Source organism: Sorex araneus, chromosome 6 (genome assembly GCF_027595985.1).
Source record: "Sorex araneus isolate mSorAra2 chromosome 6, mSorAra2.pri, whole genome shotgun sequence".
NCBI classification, from domain to species: domain Eukaryota; kingdom Metazoa; phylum Chordata; class Mammalia; order Eulipotyphla; family Soricidae; genus Sorex; species Sorex araneus.
The window spans coordinates 60,081,802-60,101,862 of NC_073307.1; the positions used below are offsets into that span (position 1 = coordinate 60,081,802).

Sequence of the window (20,061 nt, forward strand, 5' to 3'; positions counted from 1 at the left end):
TTCTACATGGGCTTTGATGTCAGTCAGCTCACAGGGACCCCTTACAAATGGGCTTTGATGTCAGTCGGCTCACAGGGACCCTTTACACATGGGCTTTCATGTCAGTTGGCTCACGGGAACCCTTTACACACAGGTCATGTCAGTCTGCATGCAATAAAGCTGGAAAAAGAATAGAGAAGTGATGAAGACATTGGAGGCATAGAGCAGAGATGTGACAATTAACAAGTGACAAGGCCACAGCTATGAATAGGATGATAAAGAAGACAGTTCCAATCTCCAGGAAAGCCCTGACAGTTATAAATGCTGACAGGGCGCCCCCACACAAACATGGATCAATTCCCCTGTCAGTGGCTACATAAGCACTCCAATGCATGACACATACCCCTAATAAGGCTATACAAATAAGCCCTCCCCCACCATGTAAAGCTATATAAGCTTCGAATGTAGGCTACAACTCACATCAGTTCATTTTTAATAAGTGATTCCATCAGTGTCAGGACACAGTGTCAAGATAAATAAGCCCAAAAGTCTGATTGGTGTAATTTGGATGGGAAGATGTGACCACAGGGGTCCCCTCCCCACTCCCTCAGGGATCGTTCCTGAGTAGATGGGAGAGACCTGGACCTTGGATTGCAGGTGGATGATGCTTTATTTTTTTCTTTTTGGGTCACACCCAGCAATGCTCAGGGGTTAGTCCTGGCTTTTCACTCAGGAATTACTCCTGGTAGTGCTCAGGGGACCATATGGAATGCCAGGAATCGAACCCGGGTCAGCTGTGTGCAATGCAAACGTCCTACCCACTGTGCTATTGCTCCAGCCTCAGTGGATGATGCTTTGTAGGGCATGCTTTGAACCAGCCAACCTGGTTCAAACCAGCTCGTGTGAAATGAATCCTTGAGACATTTGCTGTGGTAGAAACAAGCTACCAATACAAATGAGATGGAAAAGTCTATTCTGGAAATTGACATAACATTTTATTGCAAACGCCTATGGATCATTTATAAAAGTTAACTTAATAGGTCATGTAAACCCCTCCCCCAGATGTGTTGACAAAAGTACCACTAATTTAGAACTTGAAATACAACAAATATGAGAAATCAAGCCACCCAGAAAAAGACTGTCAGCCAAATAAAACATCATGAGGCTAAACAAAAACAATGTTTATTTGGGGGATGGATGGTGTTAGATTTCCAGATGGGGGTTCCACAAACTGGTTTCAACCCAAATTATGTTCCACTGGGGTCTCTGTAGAGGGTACTATTTAAAGAACAAGGATGGGAGTGGGGGTGGGGAGAATAAATTTTAAAAACCAGGATAGTTTATAAATTATATATATATATATATATATATTTTTTTTTTTGCTTTCTGGGTCACACCCGGAGATGCACAGGGGTTACTCCTGGTTCTACACTCAGGAATTACTCCTGGCGGTGCTCAGGGGACCATATGGGATGCTGGGATTAGAACCCGGGTCGGCCGCGTGCAAGGCAAACGCCCTACCCGCTGTGCTATCGCTCCAGCCCCTAAATTATATTTCTTACAGCTCATTGGCTTTTTCTCAGAACGGCCTTGGTTACCAGGTAAAAAGGTAAAAAACAATCTTTGTACAGCTGAGAAGACTGGGTCTAGATGGAAACCCATTCTTGCTGAGTAGTAATTGGTTGTTTTAGAGGTTTAAGGGCCCTCCCGGGTGTGACTCTGTCTTGTGACCTGACACTTTCTAGCTTGCTCCAGTGGTTGGGTGCCACCTGTGCCTGGACCAATCCAGTCCCGGGAGGTTTTCAAATCTTTCTTCTTCACCCTCAATGTCCTCCCTAGCTGTACCTCCAGGACCAAATTAATCCACAGCTGCAGAATGGTCCTGCTTCATTCTCCATGGCTACAGCAGGACATAGGGACCCGAGGGACTGTGGAACCCAGTTCATCCTTCTGGGTTCACACGGGGCCTTCTAGGGAAGTGCATCGTGGGTTAGACTGGACTGAAGTATCCTGGGCCACCAGGGGCTCTTGGTCACCCCACACAAGGACAACTAAGGGTCCAGAGAGATGTGTCTTTCTAGAAATCTGAGCAGGAAGCTCCTTCAGTGTTACCATTAAGAGCCGGTTCTAGGTGCCCTGATTTTCTGGGGGCAAGTTCCAGAGACGCTGGTGCTGGACTGTCGAGGTGGGCGCGTGGGCCTGCGGTGGATGTACTTGAGCTCTTTGAACCCATGTGGTGTTCAGGACCCTGGATTCCTGGGGCCAGGAAGCCCAGGGAGCTGGGTCCCTCCTGGAGACATCCTGGGGCCTCCCGGGCCTGCTGTTCCCGCCCCAGGGACACTGATGCTCTTTCTGGGTTCCCTGGCGCGCGCGAGGTCGCCACTGTGGGAGGCCTTTCCCGGCCCTTCCTTTCCCCAAACCTCACGGGGGATGACGTTGTCGCCAGTGGGCTGGGCGACGTCGCCCCAAGGCCCCAAGGACGCCAGCGGTGGCGGCGACGCCGCACCACCGCATCCCGCATCCCGGCATCCCTGCATCCCCCCGCGGTTCGTTGTGCCCGCTCCCGCCGCTCGGGGGCACCCCGTGGCCCTCGGTCTCACGCAACAATGCGGCGCGCGGGCGCTCGGGCGACCTTATTTGCATCGCACCGCGCCGAACCAATGGGCTTCGCCGGTCTCGCGCGCCGGGCCAATGGGCTTCGCCGACCGCACCGAGCCGGGCCAATTGGCTTCGCTGGCAGCGCGCGCCTGGTCCTCTGCGTGCGCGGGTGCGCGGTGACAGCGGCGCTGGGAGGCCGGCGCGGAGCCCAGCGGCGCGCGGGGACCGGCCGCGGCGGGCCCGGCCCCGGCCCAGCCCAGCAGCCCAGCGCGGGCGGGCGGCGGCTCCGCGATGTCGGTGGCGGGGCTGAAGAAGCAGTTTCACAAAGCCAGCCAGGTGCGCGCGGGCGCGGCGGGGGCAGCGGGCCTGGGCAGGGCGCCCATCCACCCACGCACCCGCCCGCCTGTCCCTCCCTCCATCCGTCCGTCGGTCCCTCCATTCACCCGCCCGTCCCTCCGTCCTCCTGCCTGTCCCTCCATCCATCCATCCGTCTCTCCATCCATCCACCCCGCCCCCAGGACGGGTTCCCGCATAGGTACGCGGCTCCCTGCGCGCCCCCCCCCCCGGAATGGACCCGGCGGGTTCGTGCCCTGCGCACCCACCCTGGGCTCGGCTGCTTAGCACCCAGGGCTGCGGGTCTGCAGTAGAGCTGCAGACTGAGGCGTAAACAAGCTGTGCCTGGCTTGCCTCTGGCGCACCGAGGGTCCTGGGTCGCGGGTCTTCAGGCGGGGGCGTCCTGGAAAGCTTCCTGGAGAAAGGAGTACACCTGGGAAGGTTGTAGTGTGAGGAGGGGGAAGGAGGTTTGGGAGGTGAGAGGATTGGGGCCCAGAAAACAGGAAAAGAGGAAGACATGAAGCACGTATAAAGCATGAAGTGTATATATGTGCGTGCGCATGTGTGTGGAAAGCATAAGACATGCATTATCTGTGTGCCTGTGTGTGCACGCATGTGTGTGGAAAGCATGAAACGTGTGCATGTCTGTGTGTGAAATTCCAGGATTGCTTCCAGTCCTGCAGAGCCACCCCACGCCCACACCAATGTCTCCCTCCCTCCCTTCCTCCCCAGCACCCCCACTTTTGCCAGAATCAAAGTAGCTCAATTTTGGATGTCTCCACCCCCACCCCCGCTTTGAGTGCAACTGGGACATGAGACTTCCCTTGGTCCCTCGACAAGGATGATGGACTTTGGGATCCTTCTCACCCCTCTTCCCAGAGGAAATGGGATAGAAGGTGGGCAGAGGTGCTGTTCCTGGTGGCAGAGAGCCAGGAGGTGGTGGCTGCTGCTGTGACAGTCTGGTCTGTGGAAGGTCAGGTGCAATTGGCCCCAGTCAGACCCCAGGGGCTCAGGGTGTCAGATGTGCTCTGAATGTTTGGGATGTCCAGCCTAAATACAGGTTTGGGAGTAGAAGAGCAAAGTGGGGGTGGGGGATACCCTGGGCTTAATATGGACTTCTGTGGGGGAGGGATGACATATTGAGGGACAGTCTTTTTGGGAAGGTTCTCAACAAAGGTTCTCAGGACTTAAGAACTGTGTGGAAGGCAAGCACATTGCCCAGTGGTTGTGTTTAACCTGCTGTTTTAAAATGTCAAGAAGTGGAACTTGGGGGGATCCCAGGTGGGAAGAAGAGGGATGGGAGTTCAGGAGAGAGTTGTGGAAGCCCCAGGGGGAGCAGCTGTCAGCTAAGAATGGGGGCACCTCTGCCCTCCCGCTGGGTCAGGAGTGCTGAGCATAGCCTGTGTTTGGTGACAGAGATCACAGACGCACATTTCACTGGTGCACCTGCTGAGGAATGTAGTCCCCTACTTCCCACATGGATCACAGCTGGTGTCAGCCTTGGGGAACCTGCCTGGTCAGTCTTGCCAGAGCATCCTGGCATTTCTGCTCCCTGCAAAGCTTGTATCTGTGCCCTCTCGAGCTGTGCCCACTCAGCTTCTTAGAAACTTCACGCGGCATTATGTGAACCAGATGGTACCCTTTGGCGTTGCTAGACATGCATATTTTAAAGAAATAGGGTGTGTTCACTCTCCTTGTGGAACTTGGGAGGGTCCTGGGGAAGGGAACATTAGCAGAAATTTCTACCCCCCATCCCCCACTCATGCAAACCCTTTTGGAGCCAGACTTCCGGTGTGGAGTGTGACATCAGAGATGCACAGCAAAGGTGCTAGCACTGCTGGGTTTATTTCATTTAGTCCCCGCAATGTAAAAAGCCCCAAAGACTCGAGTGGGTAAAATTAAACCCTCAAGAGACCTATTCTTTGATGAGGAAATGGGTTTGCTGGCTTTGGAAGCCCTATGGGGCTTGAGAGTGGGAGGGTGGTCCTCGGGTGGGGTTTCTTGGCTAGAGGCGGGACAGGGAGGGACCTGTAGTTCCCTGTATGCCATGGGATTGGCCCAGTCTCTGCATGAGGCAAAACTGCCTCCCCAGGCCCAGTGCTTAGGAAACTGACAGCTCTGGGGTCTCTGGCCTGCAGTGAGGTAGGAGGAGGAGAAATGAGACCCCAACAGGTCAGCAGGTATAGTCACAGCCATATAGCTAGAAGGCCTGGTCATGAAGCCACAGCTCATCAGGTCCACACCTGGCTCAGGGGGTGTGGTCATACAGCCATGGCTCAGTGAGATCGGGTGTTGTCTCGGGTCTGAGAAGCCTGTCCTGTCAGCCTTAGTCTCCCCAGGGCTAGGTGAGGGGGGCCAGGGCTTCAGAGAGGGGAGCTGGAGTGGCAGGGCAGTGGGGGTGCTTGTGCCTGTTCATGTGTGTGCTGTCACCCCCATCTCCAGCTCAGTACAGCCATTCCGTCAGGCGGCTGCGCCTGGAGCTGAAGGCCTCCTTCCATATAGAAGTGCAGAATAGTTTCACATATGAATAAAACGGCTTTGTTTATGGAGGAGAGAAGCGCCTCCTTGTTCTTTGGCCATGTGAATTTTAAATTAAGCGGTGGCCCGAGAGGGTGCATCTCTCAGGGAGAAACTTTGCTGTCTGGCCAATGGTTTGAGCTGCTGCTGATCTGCTGGCCAGCACCGCCAGGGCCCTACCGCTCGGTGATGAAGCAAGAGACGCCTGGGGGTACCAATACCAGCGCCACACAGCCTGTCATACAGTTCTTACCATACTCATTTTCCTTTTTGGATAGGTTACATGCGGCGGTGCTCAGGGCTTACTCCTGACTCTGTGCTCAGGTGCCAGGGATCAAACCCAGATCGGCCACATGCGTGGCAAGCACTTTACCTGTGATACCATTTCTCCAGCCCTGGTTTTATGAGTTCTGATTGTTTAGATTCTTCTGTCCCTTCTAGGGCTTGAAACTGTTTACAAGAAATTTTTGAAACTAGAATGTCAACCAGACACATGGGTCGTGATCAGGGATGATAGAAATAGGTCATAAAGTGAAGGCTGGAGGTCTGTGAGGGTTTTTGTACATGAGAATATATGTGGCAGCTGCAGAAGCTGCAGAGCTGCCGGGCCCTTGAGAGTCAGTAACCTTCTGGCTGACTTGAGGCTGGAGTCAGTCAGCCTTGGGACCCGAGTCATGCTCACCACCCATGGAATCTGTGTTTGTCTCTGCTTGTCTCTGCAGCTGTTCAGTGAGAAGATAACCGGCATCGAAGGAACCAAGCTAGATGATGAATTTCTTGATATGGAAAGGGTAAGAGCATGTTTCTGTGTCAGTTTTCATGGCAAAGCTGTGAAACTCTGGGGAGCAAATATGGGCTCCTGGAGGGTTCCCATCTCCAGCCCTCACCCAGATCCCGGGCTGTAGCACCGCCATGGTCCAGTTGAACCTTCACCCCGCCCCTAGATAGATGACTTTTTATTGCATAAAATATTATTGACACTCTTGACTAGATTGCATTCCTCAAATTGAGAATCTGGTTCTGGATGTTTTGTAGTTAAAGAATATATAAAAATAAATCTTAGACGAAGAAATTCAAAGGAAAGCTTATATATCACTTAGGCATAAGAGAATTTCCTCTGTCTAAACCTGTGAGATGGGGCTGGATCTCAAATACATTTAGTGAAAGAATAATTCTGGTGGAAAAGGAAGAACTTCTTCAAGTGAGGAAGCTGGGAAAAGAGCGAGTGAAATCCCAAGGTAGAAATAGGGAATCAATACAGATGAGGGTAGGTTTAATAAAATAGAATATAATGAAAAGCAGAATGAAATAAAACCAATAGAATTGTTTCTTTGTAAAGCTCCCCTCTACCACAGTTAACAGAGAGAAAGAGGGAGACAGAGACAGAAAGAGACAGTGAGACACATAGAGAGATACACAGAAAGAGAAAGAGAGAAAGGGTGAGGCAGGTGGCAGCTGAGCCACCAGGTTCTTTGTGTCAGTGTGAAAGAGCCACATGTGACTTTTGGTTGCTGTTATAGGGGCTCAGGCTTTGGGGGCTCAGGGGCATGTGCCAGCATTAGGGGAAGCAGTTTCATCAGTGAAACAGCAGTCTTGTAATAAGTTGACTACACAACAGCTTTCCCTCCTCTTTCTCCTTTGCTCTGATGGTTTGCTGAGAAGTGTGCATTGCATTTATTGACAGAAACACTCATACACCCCCCACACATGCACACACCCACATTCCCTCACACACACATATGCACCGACCCACACACATACTCACACGCACACACATATATACACACATACTTACATATACACTCACCTATACACACTAATACTCATACATGCACATACACTCACATTCATTCATGTAGATACATTCACACTAGTATACATAACTTACCCCACACACTCATACATGTACACACACATTCATACATGCACACACACGTTCACACTTATATACATAACTTGCCCCCTCACACTCACTCATATTCATACATGTGCGTACACATCCTCTCACATCCACTTATAAATGCACAGCAGGAATGGCAAGTTTTGGGTTTGAACCACAAAAGTTGTGTAGTCTGCCATATACTAAAACTGCCTGCCTGGGGCCTGTGCGTCCACTTTAATTTGGAAAGGGGATCCTGAGCTGTCACAGGGCCTGGGAGGTTGTGAATGTCCCTCTCTTGGACGTTTTACCCTCCAGAGATCTAGAAGGGTCTAAAGCAGCCAGCAGCCTCCCCTGGTCCTCAACCTTCAGAGGTGACTCTGAGCAGGAGAGGCCAAGACTGGTCCAGGATTTGTGTGGTCCAGTGGTCCAGCAGCTTGGAATGAGGTGTCTGGGTTCACTGAATAGCACCTTCATGCATATCTTGATGGGGAAATCAGTCGAGTCCTACTTGGGTAGGGGGTGATGCTCCCAAATAAAAAAAGTGGTAAGGATGCTTCCCCCATGTGGGGAAATTCCTTCACGTTAACACCATTCCAGCAGTGCTAGCAGTCCACAATTAGGAATACTATTTCTGCAAATTCACAGCATTTGTGACTGCTCGACATTTCTGTGTGTTTCTCTTTAAGAAAATAGATGTCACCAATAAAGCTGTCACAGAACTGATTTCAAAAGCCACAGAATATCTCCAGCCAAATCCAGGTAAAGTCACAGAATGTCCCTCAAAACCATGCTCACTGTCTACCAGAGACCCGACACCCTAAGTTTACGTGGCTGGGCTCTGCTCCATTTAGAGACTGCAACCTCGGGGACCCAGATTCGGAAATTTCCTTGTCCTTGCCTGGGGCTTCTGACCTGGCGGAGGAACTGCCGAGGTTCCTTGCTCAGCCCCGCCCTCTCTCTCTGCTTACTGTCAAGTTTTTGCTCCTTGTGTGAGCCTGGAAGGGCTTTCACCCAGCCCAAGCGGTGCTGAGGATATGAAGGGAAGGGAAGTCAAACAAAGCAGAGGCCTGTTCCAACCCCTTAACCAGGGTCCCCCATGAGTGGTCCTGCCTTGTACGATGATTAGCACCAGGGGGCGCCCAAGCCTGAAGCTGGTTGGCGTCAGAGTCTGCCTTTGCTCTCAGAATTTTTGGTCTGCCTATTGTCACTGTCACCCTGCAAATGTCCAGAGCAAAAACCCCAAACTGAGACTCTCCTGAGAGAGTACAAGCAGGGAGGTTTGGGTGAGAGCACTGTAGAGTAGGGCAGAAGAGTCAGAAGAAATAAAGAGCTCTGGGGGCTGGAAATAGCATAGCGGGTAGGGCGTTTGCCTTGCACACGGCCGACCGGGTTCGATTCCCAGCATCCCACATGGTCCCCCAAGCTAGGCCAGGAGTAATTCCTGAGTGCAGAGTCAGGAGTAACCCCTGTGCATCGCCAGGTGTGACCCCACCCCCACCAAAAAAAAAAGAAATAAAGAGCTCTGGCTCACTCTTCAAGCCCACGGTCTCCCTCCGGCACAGATCTCACTGCTTGTCTGCTTTGCTTTGCATGTTTATCTCCACACTGAGAAGCCTGTGTTCTCTCTTGAACATGGGCTTCTTCCTTCACATCTTTTGAATAAGTCTCAATAAAAACTTTTTTAAAAAGAGAGTTTGGGGCCTGGAGAGTTTTGGGCTGGTGTGCCTCCCCCCCAATACAGTTCTGTGTCTTTTGTTGTTCACTTGGTTTGGGGAGACCTCACCTGGCAGTGTTCAGGGGTCACTCCTGGGATCCATATAGGATGCTGGGGATCGAACCTGGGTCGGCCATGTGCATTGGATCTTAGATAGTCCAATAGGGAAAGCACTTGTCTGCTCCAGGGGCCCAGGGAGGCAGCTCTGATCTCCTGCGGATCCCCAGACTGGGTGAACTTGGAGAATGGGGGTAGCTTCCCTTCTGGGAGTGGGGGGGGGGGGTCCTGCAGTCCTGAAGCTAATGACTATTTTTTCCCGGCCTCTTGTCCTGCCCCACTGGGCCACTGGACAGTTTCCCTTGGTCCTGACACCCTGTCTGCGGTTCTGGTGCTAGGCCTGGGCAAGAGGAAGCCCAAGTGTGCCATCCTGTCCATTCCATCATGACACCCCAGTGCCTGGCTGGCACCACCCTGAGAAAGGGTCTGGAACCTGGGACTAGCACTCATGGTGGAGCCCAGGTTGGCATGAGCAACACCCTGACTTTGATCCTAGCACCACATGTGTGACCTGGGAGGCTCCCTGACACTGGCAGGGCCCCGGGCCCCAAACTGTCATGTCTGTGCACTGTCCGGCTGTGTCACAGGAGGGGCCCCTGTGGGAGTCCAGGGCCAGAGACAGTGCGGGGATGAAGGTGGCACCTCACACATGTAGCCCAGGTTCAATACCTGGCACCGCCTGGCGGGGAGGAGCCACATTTGCGGGCGTGCAGGCTTCTGAGTGTCCGTGTCCTTAGCTTACAGAGCGAAGCTGGGCATGCTCAGCACCGTGTCGAAGTTCCGGGGGCAGGTGAAGAGCACCGGCTACCCGCAGACCGAGGGACTCCTGGGCGACTGTATGCTCAAGTACGGCCATGAGCTTGGGGACGACTCCTCCTTTGGTGAGTGCCAGGGATGGAAGCGGAAGTGAGGCGTCCCTTCTGGAGGAAGTTCAAGTGACTCCCCCTATACTAGTGTTACCCCCAGATTCCACCCTTCATGGAGGGCCCTGCAGGAGGCCTAGGTGTAGGGGGTGGGAGGCTATCCCCAGAGGTTTGTGTGAACCACCAGAATAGAACGGCCCATGGCCTGTTTCACAGAACTGGTCCCTCTGTGATGTGGGGCCTTGTGGCCTCTCCATGACACATGGCCCTCTGTGACACATAGCTGTGTTGCCCCACTGTGGCATATGGCTGTGTGACCCCTTCATACTCGTGGTTGTGTGGCCACTCAATGACTCGTGGCTGTGTGGCCCCTTCCCTACACATGGCTTCAAGACCCCTTTATGACCCATGGCCATGTGGGCCCTCGATGACTCATGGCTAGGTGACCACGCATCAGGAAATGGCTTGTTCAGCCCTGCAGGAATGACTCTGTCAGCCCATGGGGGTGACAGTGTGGTCTTTGGGGTACCTTGAGGAACCAGAGTAGGAATGTCTCTGCCAGGATTCCATTTACTGGCCCCCTGGAGTGCAGGCCGAGCTGGCCACAGGAGTAGCCTGCTCTTACTGGTGCTTTTCTCTGGCCACTCTGCCAGGCTCCCTTTGACGCCTGCAGGGAGGGAGCTGAGGGCCAGCTAAGGGGTTTGGGCGTGGCCTGCACAGATGTGGTGGCTGCTCGCTGAGAAGAGGTTTTGTTCCTTTGCTGCAGTCCTCACTGTTACTGCTCAGCTCCTGGCACATGTCCTTCTGTTGTTTACGCTGTTGTTTACAAACAACAGGGTTCTTCTGTTTACAAGAAGGCGTGTTGTTTTCCCCTCTCCAAGAGGCTCCGTGCCTGGCCCCATTTCTGGAAAAGAGCTTTACCTCCATCTGGTAGTAGCTTGGGCCACTGTGTACCCTGACTGCTTTTTCTTTGAGTCCGAAAGTGCAGAACCCGGAGGTGCAGGTGAAGCCGACATTCCTCTAGGCTTTTGAAAAATGGAGTGAGGAGTTGAAGGTTTTGGAGTGAGGGCCTGCCTTCTTCCACTCTCCACTGAATACAACATTTTGGAAAAGAATCCAGTAATGATTTTTGTTAACCTAGCGCTCTTAGGCCAAGAACCCATTTCATTAACATTTTCTGTTTAAGGCAACGCCTTGATAGATGTTGGGGAATCTCTGAAGCTCATGGCTGATGTGAAGGACTCTCTAGATATCACCGTAAAGCAAACGTTTATTGATCCACTTCAGTTACTGCAGGACAAAGATTTAAAAGAGATTGGGGTAAGCCCTTACCTCTGCCTGCCTCTCCTTATGGTGATGTCAGTACTTAAGACCACTGGATTGTGTCATGCAGATGTGGGGAAAGCTGGGGCCCCACAGGACCCAGTGAGGACCCCAGCTCACTGGAAAGGAGACACGGGAGCAGTTCTTCTGATATATTATTAGTTATGCATTCAGTTCTGTTCTCACTGAAGCCAGCTAGAATCCAAACGTGCACTTGACCTGGCCAGTGGAGTAGCTAGCGACAAAAACAAATGTGGATACTGGTGATGAATGTGAGAAATGTATGAAATCCCTCCACTCTTTATGCACATGCATTTATTTCCTGTATATCATTGTGCCTCAGTTGCTGTTGCGCACAGGCTACCAGCCTATATATGTAAACTGTGTCTGCATGCAGCTTAGTAAATCCATCTCTGCCACCCACCCACTAGCCACTCGTCTGTCCATCTACCTCTGTTATCATTGATCATCTCATTCATCATCTACTTGGATGTCCAGGCACCAACACACCCACCTGCTTATCCATTCATCTGCAACCCATCCATACACATCTACATGTGTATCCAGATACCTGCCACCCGTGCACTTTTATACCTCAGCATTCATCATCCATCCATCTACCCATTCATCCATCCACACATTCATCTATTCATCCATCCTTCCACCCATTTATCAATCCATCCATACACCCATCCATCTATACATACACCCATCCATCCACCCCCCATACACATATCCATCAATCCATCCATCCATGTACCCACACATCTATTCATCTACCCATCCATTCACCCACCCAGACACCATCCACCCATACATCCATCCATCAATCCATTCATCCATGTACCCACACATCTATTCATCTACCCATCCATTCACCCACCCAGACACCATCCACCCATCCATCCATCCATCAATCCATTCATCCATCTACCCACACATATATCTATCCACCCATCCATTCACCCACCCAGATACCCATCCATCCATCCATCCATCCATCCATCCATCCATCCATCCATCCATCCATCCATCCACCCATTCATCTACTCACCCATATACCCATCTATCTACCCATCCATCCATCCAACCACCTATTCGTTCTCCCACCCAGACATCCATCTATCAATCCATCCATCCATTCACCCACCTATACACCCATCCATCTATCCACCCATCTGTCCACCCACCCTTCCACCCGTCCATCTGTTCATCTACCTGTCCATCATCTACCAATCCATCCATCCATTCTTCCATCTACCCACCCTTCCACCTGTCCATACATCATTCACTTGTCTACCATCTACCAGTCCACCCACCCATACACCCATCTATCCATCTATCCTGTAACCATCCATCCACCCACCCTCCCACCCATCCCATGATATTCCTTGAGGATTGGCAGAGAAGGGAACTTGTAACAAATGTTAAGATACCAAAGCCATGTAAAATGGACACCTGTCCACTGGATTTAAACTGTGAGGAAGCATTGGTTGTTTGTATGGTGACTACAGGATTCTTGGTGTTTTTCCAATGTGACACTCTGTCATTTTTTAGCACCACCTGAGAAAGCTGGAAGGCCGCCGCCTGGATTATGATTATAAAAAGAAGCGGGTAGGTAAGATACCAGATGAAGAAATCAGACAAGCAGTAGAAAAATTTGAAGAGTCAAAGGAGTTGGCTGAAAGAAGCATGTTTAATTTTTTAGAAAACGATGTAAGTATTTTGACCTTACAGAGATTTTAATGTGAATAAAAAATTTGACTTCCTTCCTAGAAATAGCTTGTTGGGAAGCTCTTGAGCCACAGTCATGACTGGAGTTTCCAGAACTTTCTGTACTCAATGTCTCCTGTCTAGGGATGGCCTCATGCTAGGCAGATTCTGGGAATGGCAGCAGGACCCAGGGGGTTCTTCAGAGCTGCTCGTGTCGGGGTGCTTGGGGGAAAGGGGAAGGGGAGGAGTCTTAGGGAAATGATGGCAGCTGAGGCCTTGGAGTAGGAAGTCAATGTCCATGATGTAGAAGACGGAAGACCTGTGGCCATTTGTGTTTCCATCAGGAGTGTGGAAAATGCTCAACCAGAAGCCTCTGTCTTGGTGTTTGAGCCTCCTGCCTTGGCTGCAAGGCCTCCCTCCGACGAGGAAGCGTGGGGCTCGGACACGACCTCAGAAAGGCCAGTTGTGCTGGGGTCTCTGCTACTAGCCTGTGTTTTCTTTGTCCGAGGGGAATCAGATTCTGAGGTGCTGCAGCAGGGATGGAGACTCCCTTTGGGTCCTGGGAAGGCTGAAGGAGTCTCTTCTGTTTCAGGAATGAGCAGCCTTAGGCCTATCCCACAGCCCGTGTGTAAGAGCCGAACACTCTGAGGCACCCTCCCTGCCCCCTCTTCCCTGGTGCTGCTGCCAGCACTGACACGACTCTGCCCTTGCTCTGACCCCATGATGGACCCGTTTCCATCTGTGCCCCAGGTAGAACAAGTCAGCCAGCTGGCCGTGTTCATCGAGGCTGCACTCGACTACCATAGGCAGACGTCAGAGGTGCTGCAGGAGCTCCAGGATAAGCTGCAGCTCCGGTGAGCCCCACCTCAGCCTTTGCCTCACCCCTGCCACCCCTGCATCGCCCCCTTCTCTTCTGGAATTTCTCAAGCTGGCTCTCTCGACTGGGTGGGATTGCACTGTAAGAGTAAAGACATGGCTTTGGTCGATGGAGCAGATCCGGGATCTGGCAGTGTCTCCTTCGCTGTGATTGGTCTTCAGCGTTCCCCGGTGGAGATGCTCCCTCCCTGGAGAAGCAGCTGGACTTCTCATTTGCAGACTTGGGCTGATAATGGGTTGTGCCTGCCATGGGTTTAAACTGTGAGGAAGGGCGCAAGGATGATCAGGAAGTGAGCCGGGATCTAGACGTGTTGGGGGGGCTGGGTTCCTCCTCCTCGGCAGAGCCCATCCTGCTGTGGCCTCAGATTCTGCCTGAGGAGGGGAGGAGGGAGATGCTCACATGCCTGAGACCTGGCGCCCTCCTGCCTTGTGCTGGTGACTAGGAGAGGCCCCAGTTGTCAGAGAGCAGGAGCCCCCAAGTTCCCTGCTCCCTCCCTGCCCAGACAGCTCCTCCTGCATGCAGGGCCGCTGGTGCTGGACCATCTCCCTGTCCTGACCATTTCCCTCTCCTGCAGGATACTGGCTGCCTCGAACGTCCCCCGTCGGGAGTACAAGCCCCAGCCCATCAAGAGGACATTGAGTGAGCTCAACGGGCTTCCCATGTCATCTTCTACCAAGACCACAGGTGAGACAGAGCCCCTCTTGCCCTCTGGCCCTGGGCTGCGCCTCCCCCGCCCCCGCCAGTGCCCCCTTCCCTGAGGCCTGCTTTATGCACCCGTGGCCCATGCTGGAAATGGAATTGAAAGAATCCCCCACCGCTCCTCGGCCATTCCTGCCGCTCGTGTGCAAAACCGTATGGGACAAAGCGGGAAATCTGCCGAGATTTGGCTCTATCAGAAGGTCTCACCATCTCCCCCACGGTTTCCCAGTGGTGGCATCCTGAGTTCCTTTGTTGGGATCTGCCCCCTCTGGCTGGTCTAGCCCCAGGGGGTAGCTGCTTGCAGGACAGTCATCAGAGGTACAGGATCTACATACAGTGCTCGGGACAGTGGCTCTGGCCTCATACTCAACTCCACATGACTGTGAGCCCTGTGGGGCCTTCCCTGTTTCTGGGGCCCCATCCGTAGACAGGGCCTCTGGGTGTGGGTGAGGAAGTGTGGGTTCTGGGTTGATGCCCTGTGAATCCATGGCCCAGTCTCAGTCCTTTCAAGCCGGCATTCAGGGGAAACGACGCCCCAGTGGGTGTGAATGGCTCGCACAGCTTGTTTAAAAAGTCCAGGAAAAATGTCAAGCATTTCACTAACAATTTAAAGCAAAGATCTCTGGTCGCTGCCAGCAACAGATTCCAAGAACATTTTCCTCATCATTTCTTGTCCCGAAAGGAAGCAAACAGGGGAGATGAGGGAGGTGGGAAGAGCTGGAACATGAACAGCCGGCCTCCTTGGTCCTGGATGGGACGCCAGGGACCGGGGCCAGGGCTGGGGTGTCGTGCCTTGAAATGATGGCTGCACACAGCTCTGAGGGTCAGTCCTGGCTGGAACCGTGGCCACCTGGCCAAGTGCCGAGTGGGGGCTGCCTTGCCTGAGCCCATGTCCCTGGAGAGCAAAGGCAGCCAGGAACGTCCTTGGACCAAGAGCCTGCCTGGGCAGTTCCCAGAAGAAAGAGTAGAGCAGTTTGTGGTCCACGAGCGCAGACCTTCCGGTGAGTCCGACACTGGCAGAAAGCAGACACTGCCTGGTTCACAAAGCCTGGCATTAGCAGACCTGTTCCCCCTGGGCATCTCAGGGAGGACGCCTCTTTGTATTATCCCTGCCAAGAGCAGCTTTGCAGGGTGAGGCTGAGGTCAGTGGCTGAAGCCGTGTGGCCCCCGGATGTGGTCAGGCTGTAGGCTTCGCCCTGGACTCCACCACCCCTTCTGTGCAAGAGGTTTACGCTGCCTCCCGCCGCTGTGGTGTCTGAGCCGACTGTTTCGGCTGACTCACGCATATGCCTTTACCTGGATGGAGTGCGGCATTTGGAGTGGATGAGCACAGGGCAAGCAGAAACCCACACATTAGAGCCTGCGTTTCCAGCGGGCATGCAGCTGTGATGGGCGCGAGGGGGGCTCTCTCGGCAGGCTGCTACCTCCTTCCTTCCTGCTCCTTGGCACCCAGTCCGCCTCACCTCCACTCTTTCGAAAGAGGAAACTCTAGGACTGGAGACTCCCAGTGGCCCTTGATGCCGGCACCTGTGTGCGGAGTGGCCCAGTCCAGGCTGTGTTTCCGAACCCTCTGGACTGACTGGACTCGGTGCTGAAATGAAGTGATTGGATGTGGCCCATGGCAGGTTGTGTCCCAGCCACTGTGGCCCACTCATCCCTCAGAGACACAGGCACAGGTGGTATGTTTCCGATCTCCTGCATATAGAACTATTGTTTTCTGAGAAGGGCTCTGAAGCCTGCATGCAGATGGTGGGTGGGGGATGGGCAGAAAAGGGTCCCTCTCAACTTCCCAGTGGAGGGAGCTTTCAAGGGTACAGGGGGTGGACTCCAGTCACTGCCCTGAAAAGCTGCCAGAGGGGACTTTTTGGTTGGTGACAGTGTGGCTAGAGCACTCAGATCTCAGCCCTGCAGTGGGGAATGTTGACACACACTCCACCCTGGAGGTGTTGTCTTGGCGCCGACTGCGTTGTGCCTCATTGCTGCTGAACCATTGCATATTCCAGGACAGAGACCTGAGTCCTTATTTCCGAGGATAATGCCTGGGACATCCCACAATTGTTCACGGGGTGTGTCCTCAGGTGCCCCGGCAGGAAGCCCAGAGGGAGTGTTGGGGCAGACCAGGGCTGGTGCTGAAAGCCTCGAGTGAGCATGAATGAGCTCACACCCAACAGGAGTCACCAGAGATGGGATTAATTCCAGTGCGAGTTACCTGGAGGTGGGGGTCACCTGCAGCCTTCCTCTCGGGGCACCCCTGGATCTCAGGCTCCTCCCCAGGAGGGAGCCCTGGGGCCGGTCCTTGGCCCCCGTGGCCTTGTGGCCCCTTGGCAGGGCCTGGTTAACGCTGCCCCTTGGTTGATCCCCAGCCTACAGCAGACTACAGGCCTCAGACTAGGAGGCCAGGAGCCGGCCTTGCCCGCAGGGAGGCAGAATCGAGCTAGACAGCAGGAGCGAACGCACGGGCGCAGCTGGGGAGTGTAGGGAGACGAGACCGTCCGCAGGTTAGTGCCCCCGGGACTCAGAGCTGGGACCCCAAGATGCGTGGACGCAGCCCCCTGTCCCACAGGTGCCTCTCCAGCTCCTTCCGCCCCCAGGACTTAGTGTGTGTATTGCTCGGGGGGGATTTCCGAAGGATGCTCTGATCGAGTGCTTCCAGGGACTGAGATACCCATGTTGGAGCCTGCAGAGAGGGAGGCTCCCTGGGGGCTTAGGATCAGCTTGTCTGCCCTGCTGTGCTCTGGGGCTACCCCACTGACCACATCCCCCCAGGATTGGACACACACCCTCTCCTGCTCCCCTCCCCCATTCCCCGCCCCCCAAACCCACTCTGGGCTCCAGCACCTGCACGTCACCCATTTGTTTTATTTATTAATTTTTTTAATTTATTCTTTTATTGAATCACCATGTGGAAAGTTACAAAGCTTTCAGGTTTAAGTCTCAGTTATACAATGCTTGAACACCCATCCCTTCACCAGTGCACATATTTCACCACCAAGAATCACAGTATACCTCCCCTCTCCCCCTCACCCATTTGTTTTAGATATTTAATATTTTTGTTGTTGTTGAGCTTTGAAGCGGGAGCTCAGGGCAGCGAGGCCTGGGGTTCGGGCATGGTAAAGGGAACTCAGGATCGGGGATTAGCCCCCAGAGGGAGTCGTGTCCGGTGCGGGCTCTCAACCCTGTATCACCCTACCCCTTGACTGACACTAGCTCAAAAATTAGGGGCCTCCACCCTGAGCTGGCAGGCTTTAGGGCATGCACAGGCTCAACTAGATGGACTGTGAGTCTTGGCATTGTTGCTTGATTGCTCTGAACCATGTCCCCTGCCATCAGGAAGAAACATTTAGCCACTCCCCTGAAGATGGCAGAAGGGAGGGGATGCAGACTTGGGGCGGGGGGATGTTCATCGTAGAAGGAGCCTCCCAGAGGCTTGACTCTCAAGCGGGTGCTGAGATGTGGGTACAGGGTCTGGGCTGGTTCGGAAATGATGTTTCCTTTTGCTGGTGCCGCAAGTGGCCAGGGATTGGAAGCTGCGTGGAAAGTGTCTAGTATTATGGTACAGGAAGATGCGTTCCTAAGAGGGTGGCCTCGACCCCTGGGGAAATTCCCTTGGGACACCTGGAAATGGACCTTTTTTAAGGGAGATATAGGAAGTTCCCAGCCCCTTTCCACTTGACCCTGAGGCAGCTGCTGCTGAGCTGGATCCTTGTAGCGCCCTCCTCCCACCCCAGGGGTAAACTCCAATTTAGGGAGCACTGAGAAAAATCAGCCTCAGTTTCCCCATGCGCCAGCCTATGACAACTGTAGTGTCACGAGTTCTCTGGGTCCCTACCTCCTGCCACCCTGCTCATCTTTCCCGTTCATTGTCTCAGTGTCACTGTGAAAAACAGCAATTTAGAAATGTTATCCTGACACCCTCCTGGTCCAGTAGGTCCCGCAGGGCCTTCCAAGGGTCACTCACCTGGAAAGGCACCCCTACCCACAGGACTGCAGTGTCCACATGGTGCCCACCTGCTCACCGCTCACCTGACCCCCTTCTCAATGTGCCAGCACTGTGTCTGTGGGCACAAACAGGGCCGGGATTGAGCTCATGACTCCTCATTTGGGGGCTCCGGGCAGAGTTGAGTAGGGACAGGGTGGGGAGGGCAGAGCCCCCATGCAGGCAGCTGCCCTATGCTGTCTCCCCTCAACCCCCACCGCTCATGTCTCTGCTCCTTGGCTCACTATCTCTATGGTCTCTGTCTCCATGTGACCTGGCAGGTTTGAGCGCTGCCCCGGACCAACCCTGCTGTCGGGGCCTCTATGACTTCGAGCCCGAGAACCAAGGCGAGTTGGGCTTCAAGGAAGGGGATGTGATCACCTTGACCAGTCAGATTGATGAGAATTGGTATGAGGGTGTCATCCGAGGGGAGTCCGGCTTCTTCCCCATTAACTATGTGCAAGTGATTGTGCCTTTACCTCAGTAAACAAACCTGTGACTCAGCCCACGCCTCCCGATGCCGTGAGTCCCTTTGCTCTGTCCCATACCCCTGTGCCCCCGCACCTCTGCTCTCCGCCCGCCGTGACTTTTTGTACGTGCTCTCTCTCTCTTTATAACGGATTTTGTATCCACTTACTTTGTATACACGATCTTCCTGTCATAGCCACCTCAAAGTAGTTTTCTGTGTTTTGCTGGCTGTTCAGCACATCCTCGATGGAGTGCCTGCAGTGGCCAGGTGGGACGCACTGGGCCTGCTCCTGGACCTTGCCGTGGGCCTCTGCTCCATGTTATTTCTTGAGCTTCTGCCAGCCCGAGAGCGCTTAATAAACGTGAGCACTGTGTTGGCAAGAGGTCATTGTGGTTCTTTCTGTCCATATGACTCTCAGGTTGCACCCCTCTCCCATGGCTGTGACCCCATGGGAACTTGTCTGTGGTGCCTCAGACCTGTGCTGGCTTCCCTCCTGTCCAGCGTCAAACCCCCTCCCCCGCACTTGGAGGTACCCCAGGGGGACCCAGTTCTGCTGCTACCTGTGTGCTGGGTCTTTCTAGCAGACCCTGCTGTGGGCTCTGGACAGGGCATGTGGGGGAGCTAGGGAAACTGCCCGCCCTGGAACGGGGTTGGCAGGTTTGCTGCCCCCTCTGGGTCACTCATGTGTACCTTTCTGCACTGGGCAGCCCAGAACATCCTGATGGGGTGGCGGGACATGGCACTTTGGGCTCCCCGTGCCCCTGCCAGCCCCCACTGTCAGCTCATGTGGGCCTTGTGCTGCCCGCTCCCACGGGACATGGCCCACGGTCCAGAGGCTGATGGGAGCGTTTGATTCTGGGCAACGGAGGTAGCTGAGCTGCGTCCTCATGTGCCCACTGGGCCTCTCTGAAGCTGATGCTTCTGCTCCCATCTCTCACCACTGGCCCCGCGGCTAAGCGGCTTGTTCATTGGTCTCCTTGGACACCTTCTTGGCACTCATGCATGGGAACTTGGTGTGAGCTGCAACCTCACCGGAAAGGCCCTGGAGTTGGTGCGGGAGG

The 20,061-nt window shown here is 53.7% G+C and overlaps 1 protein-coding gene across 2 annotated transcripts; it reads left to right on the forward strand.

The window, feature by feature from the left end:
- The first annotated feature begins 2,753 nt into the window (after nucleotides 1-2,753).
- SH3GL3 (SH3 domain containing GRB2 like 3, endophilin A3) lies at nucleotides 2,754-19,382 on the forward strand. 2 transcript variants are annotated; one of them, XM_055142581.1, is made up of 9 exons: nucleotides 2,754-2,913; nucleotides 6,150-6,218; nucleotides 7,996-8,068; nucleotides 9,818-9,961; nucleotides 11,130-11,263; nucleotides 12,824-12,982; nucleotides 13,730-13,833; nucleotides 14,431-14,540; nucleotides 18,813-19,382. In XM_055142581.1, the coding sequence occupies exons 1-9, from the start codon at nucleotides 2,869-2,871 to the stop codon at nucleotides 19,016-19,018; spliced, it is 1,044 nt and encodes a 347-aa protein (XP_054998556.1). In that variant the 5' UTR covers nucleotides 2,754-2,868; the 3' UTR covers nucleotides 19,019-19,382. The 2 variants fall into 2 exon arrangements, with proteins under 2 accessions (XP_054998556.1, XP_054998557.1); XM_055142582.1 differs by lacking the exon at nucleotides 7,996-8,068 and having other exon boundaries at nucleotides 2,855-2,913.
- The last annotated feature ends 679 nt before the right edge of the window (nucleotides 19,383-20,061 follow it).

Excerpts from the sequence above, each read along its gene's own strand:
- SH3GL3 (XM_055142581.1), top strand. The coding sequence starts at position 2,869 with ATGTCGGTGGCGGGGCTGAAGAAGCAGTTTCACAAAGCCAGCCAG. Across the intron at positions 2,914-6,149 it reads AGTTTCACAAAGCCAGCCAG|CTGTTCAGTGAGAAGATAAC; the intron begins GTGCGCGCGGGC and ends TTGTCTCTGCAG. Across the intron at positions 13,834-14,430 it reads CAGGATAAGCTGCAGCTCCG|GATACTGGCTGCCTCGAACG; the intron begins GTGAGCCCCACC and ends CCTCTCCTGCAG.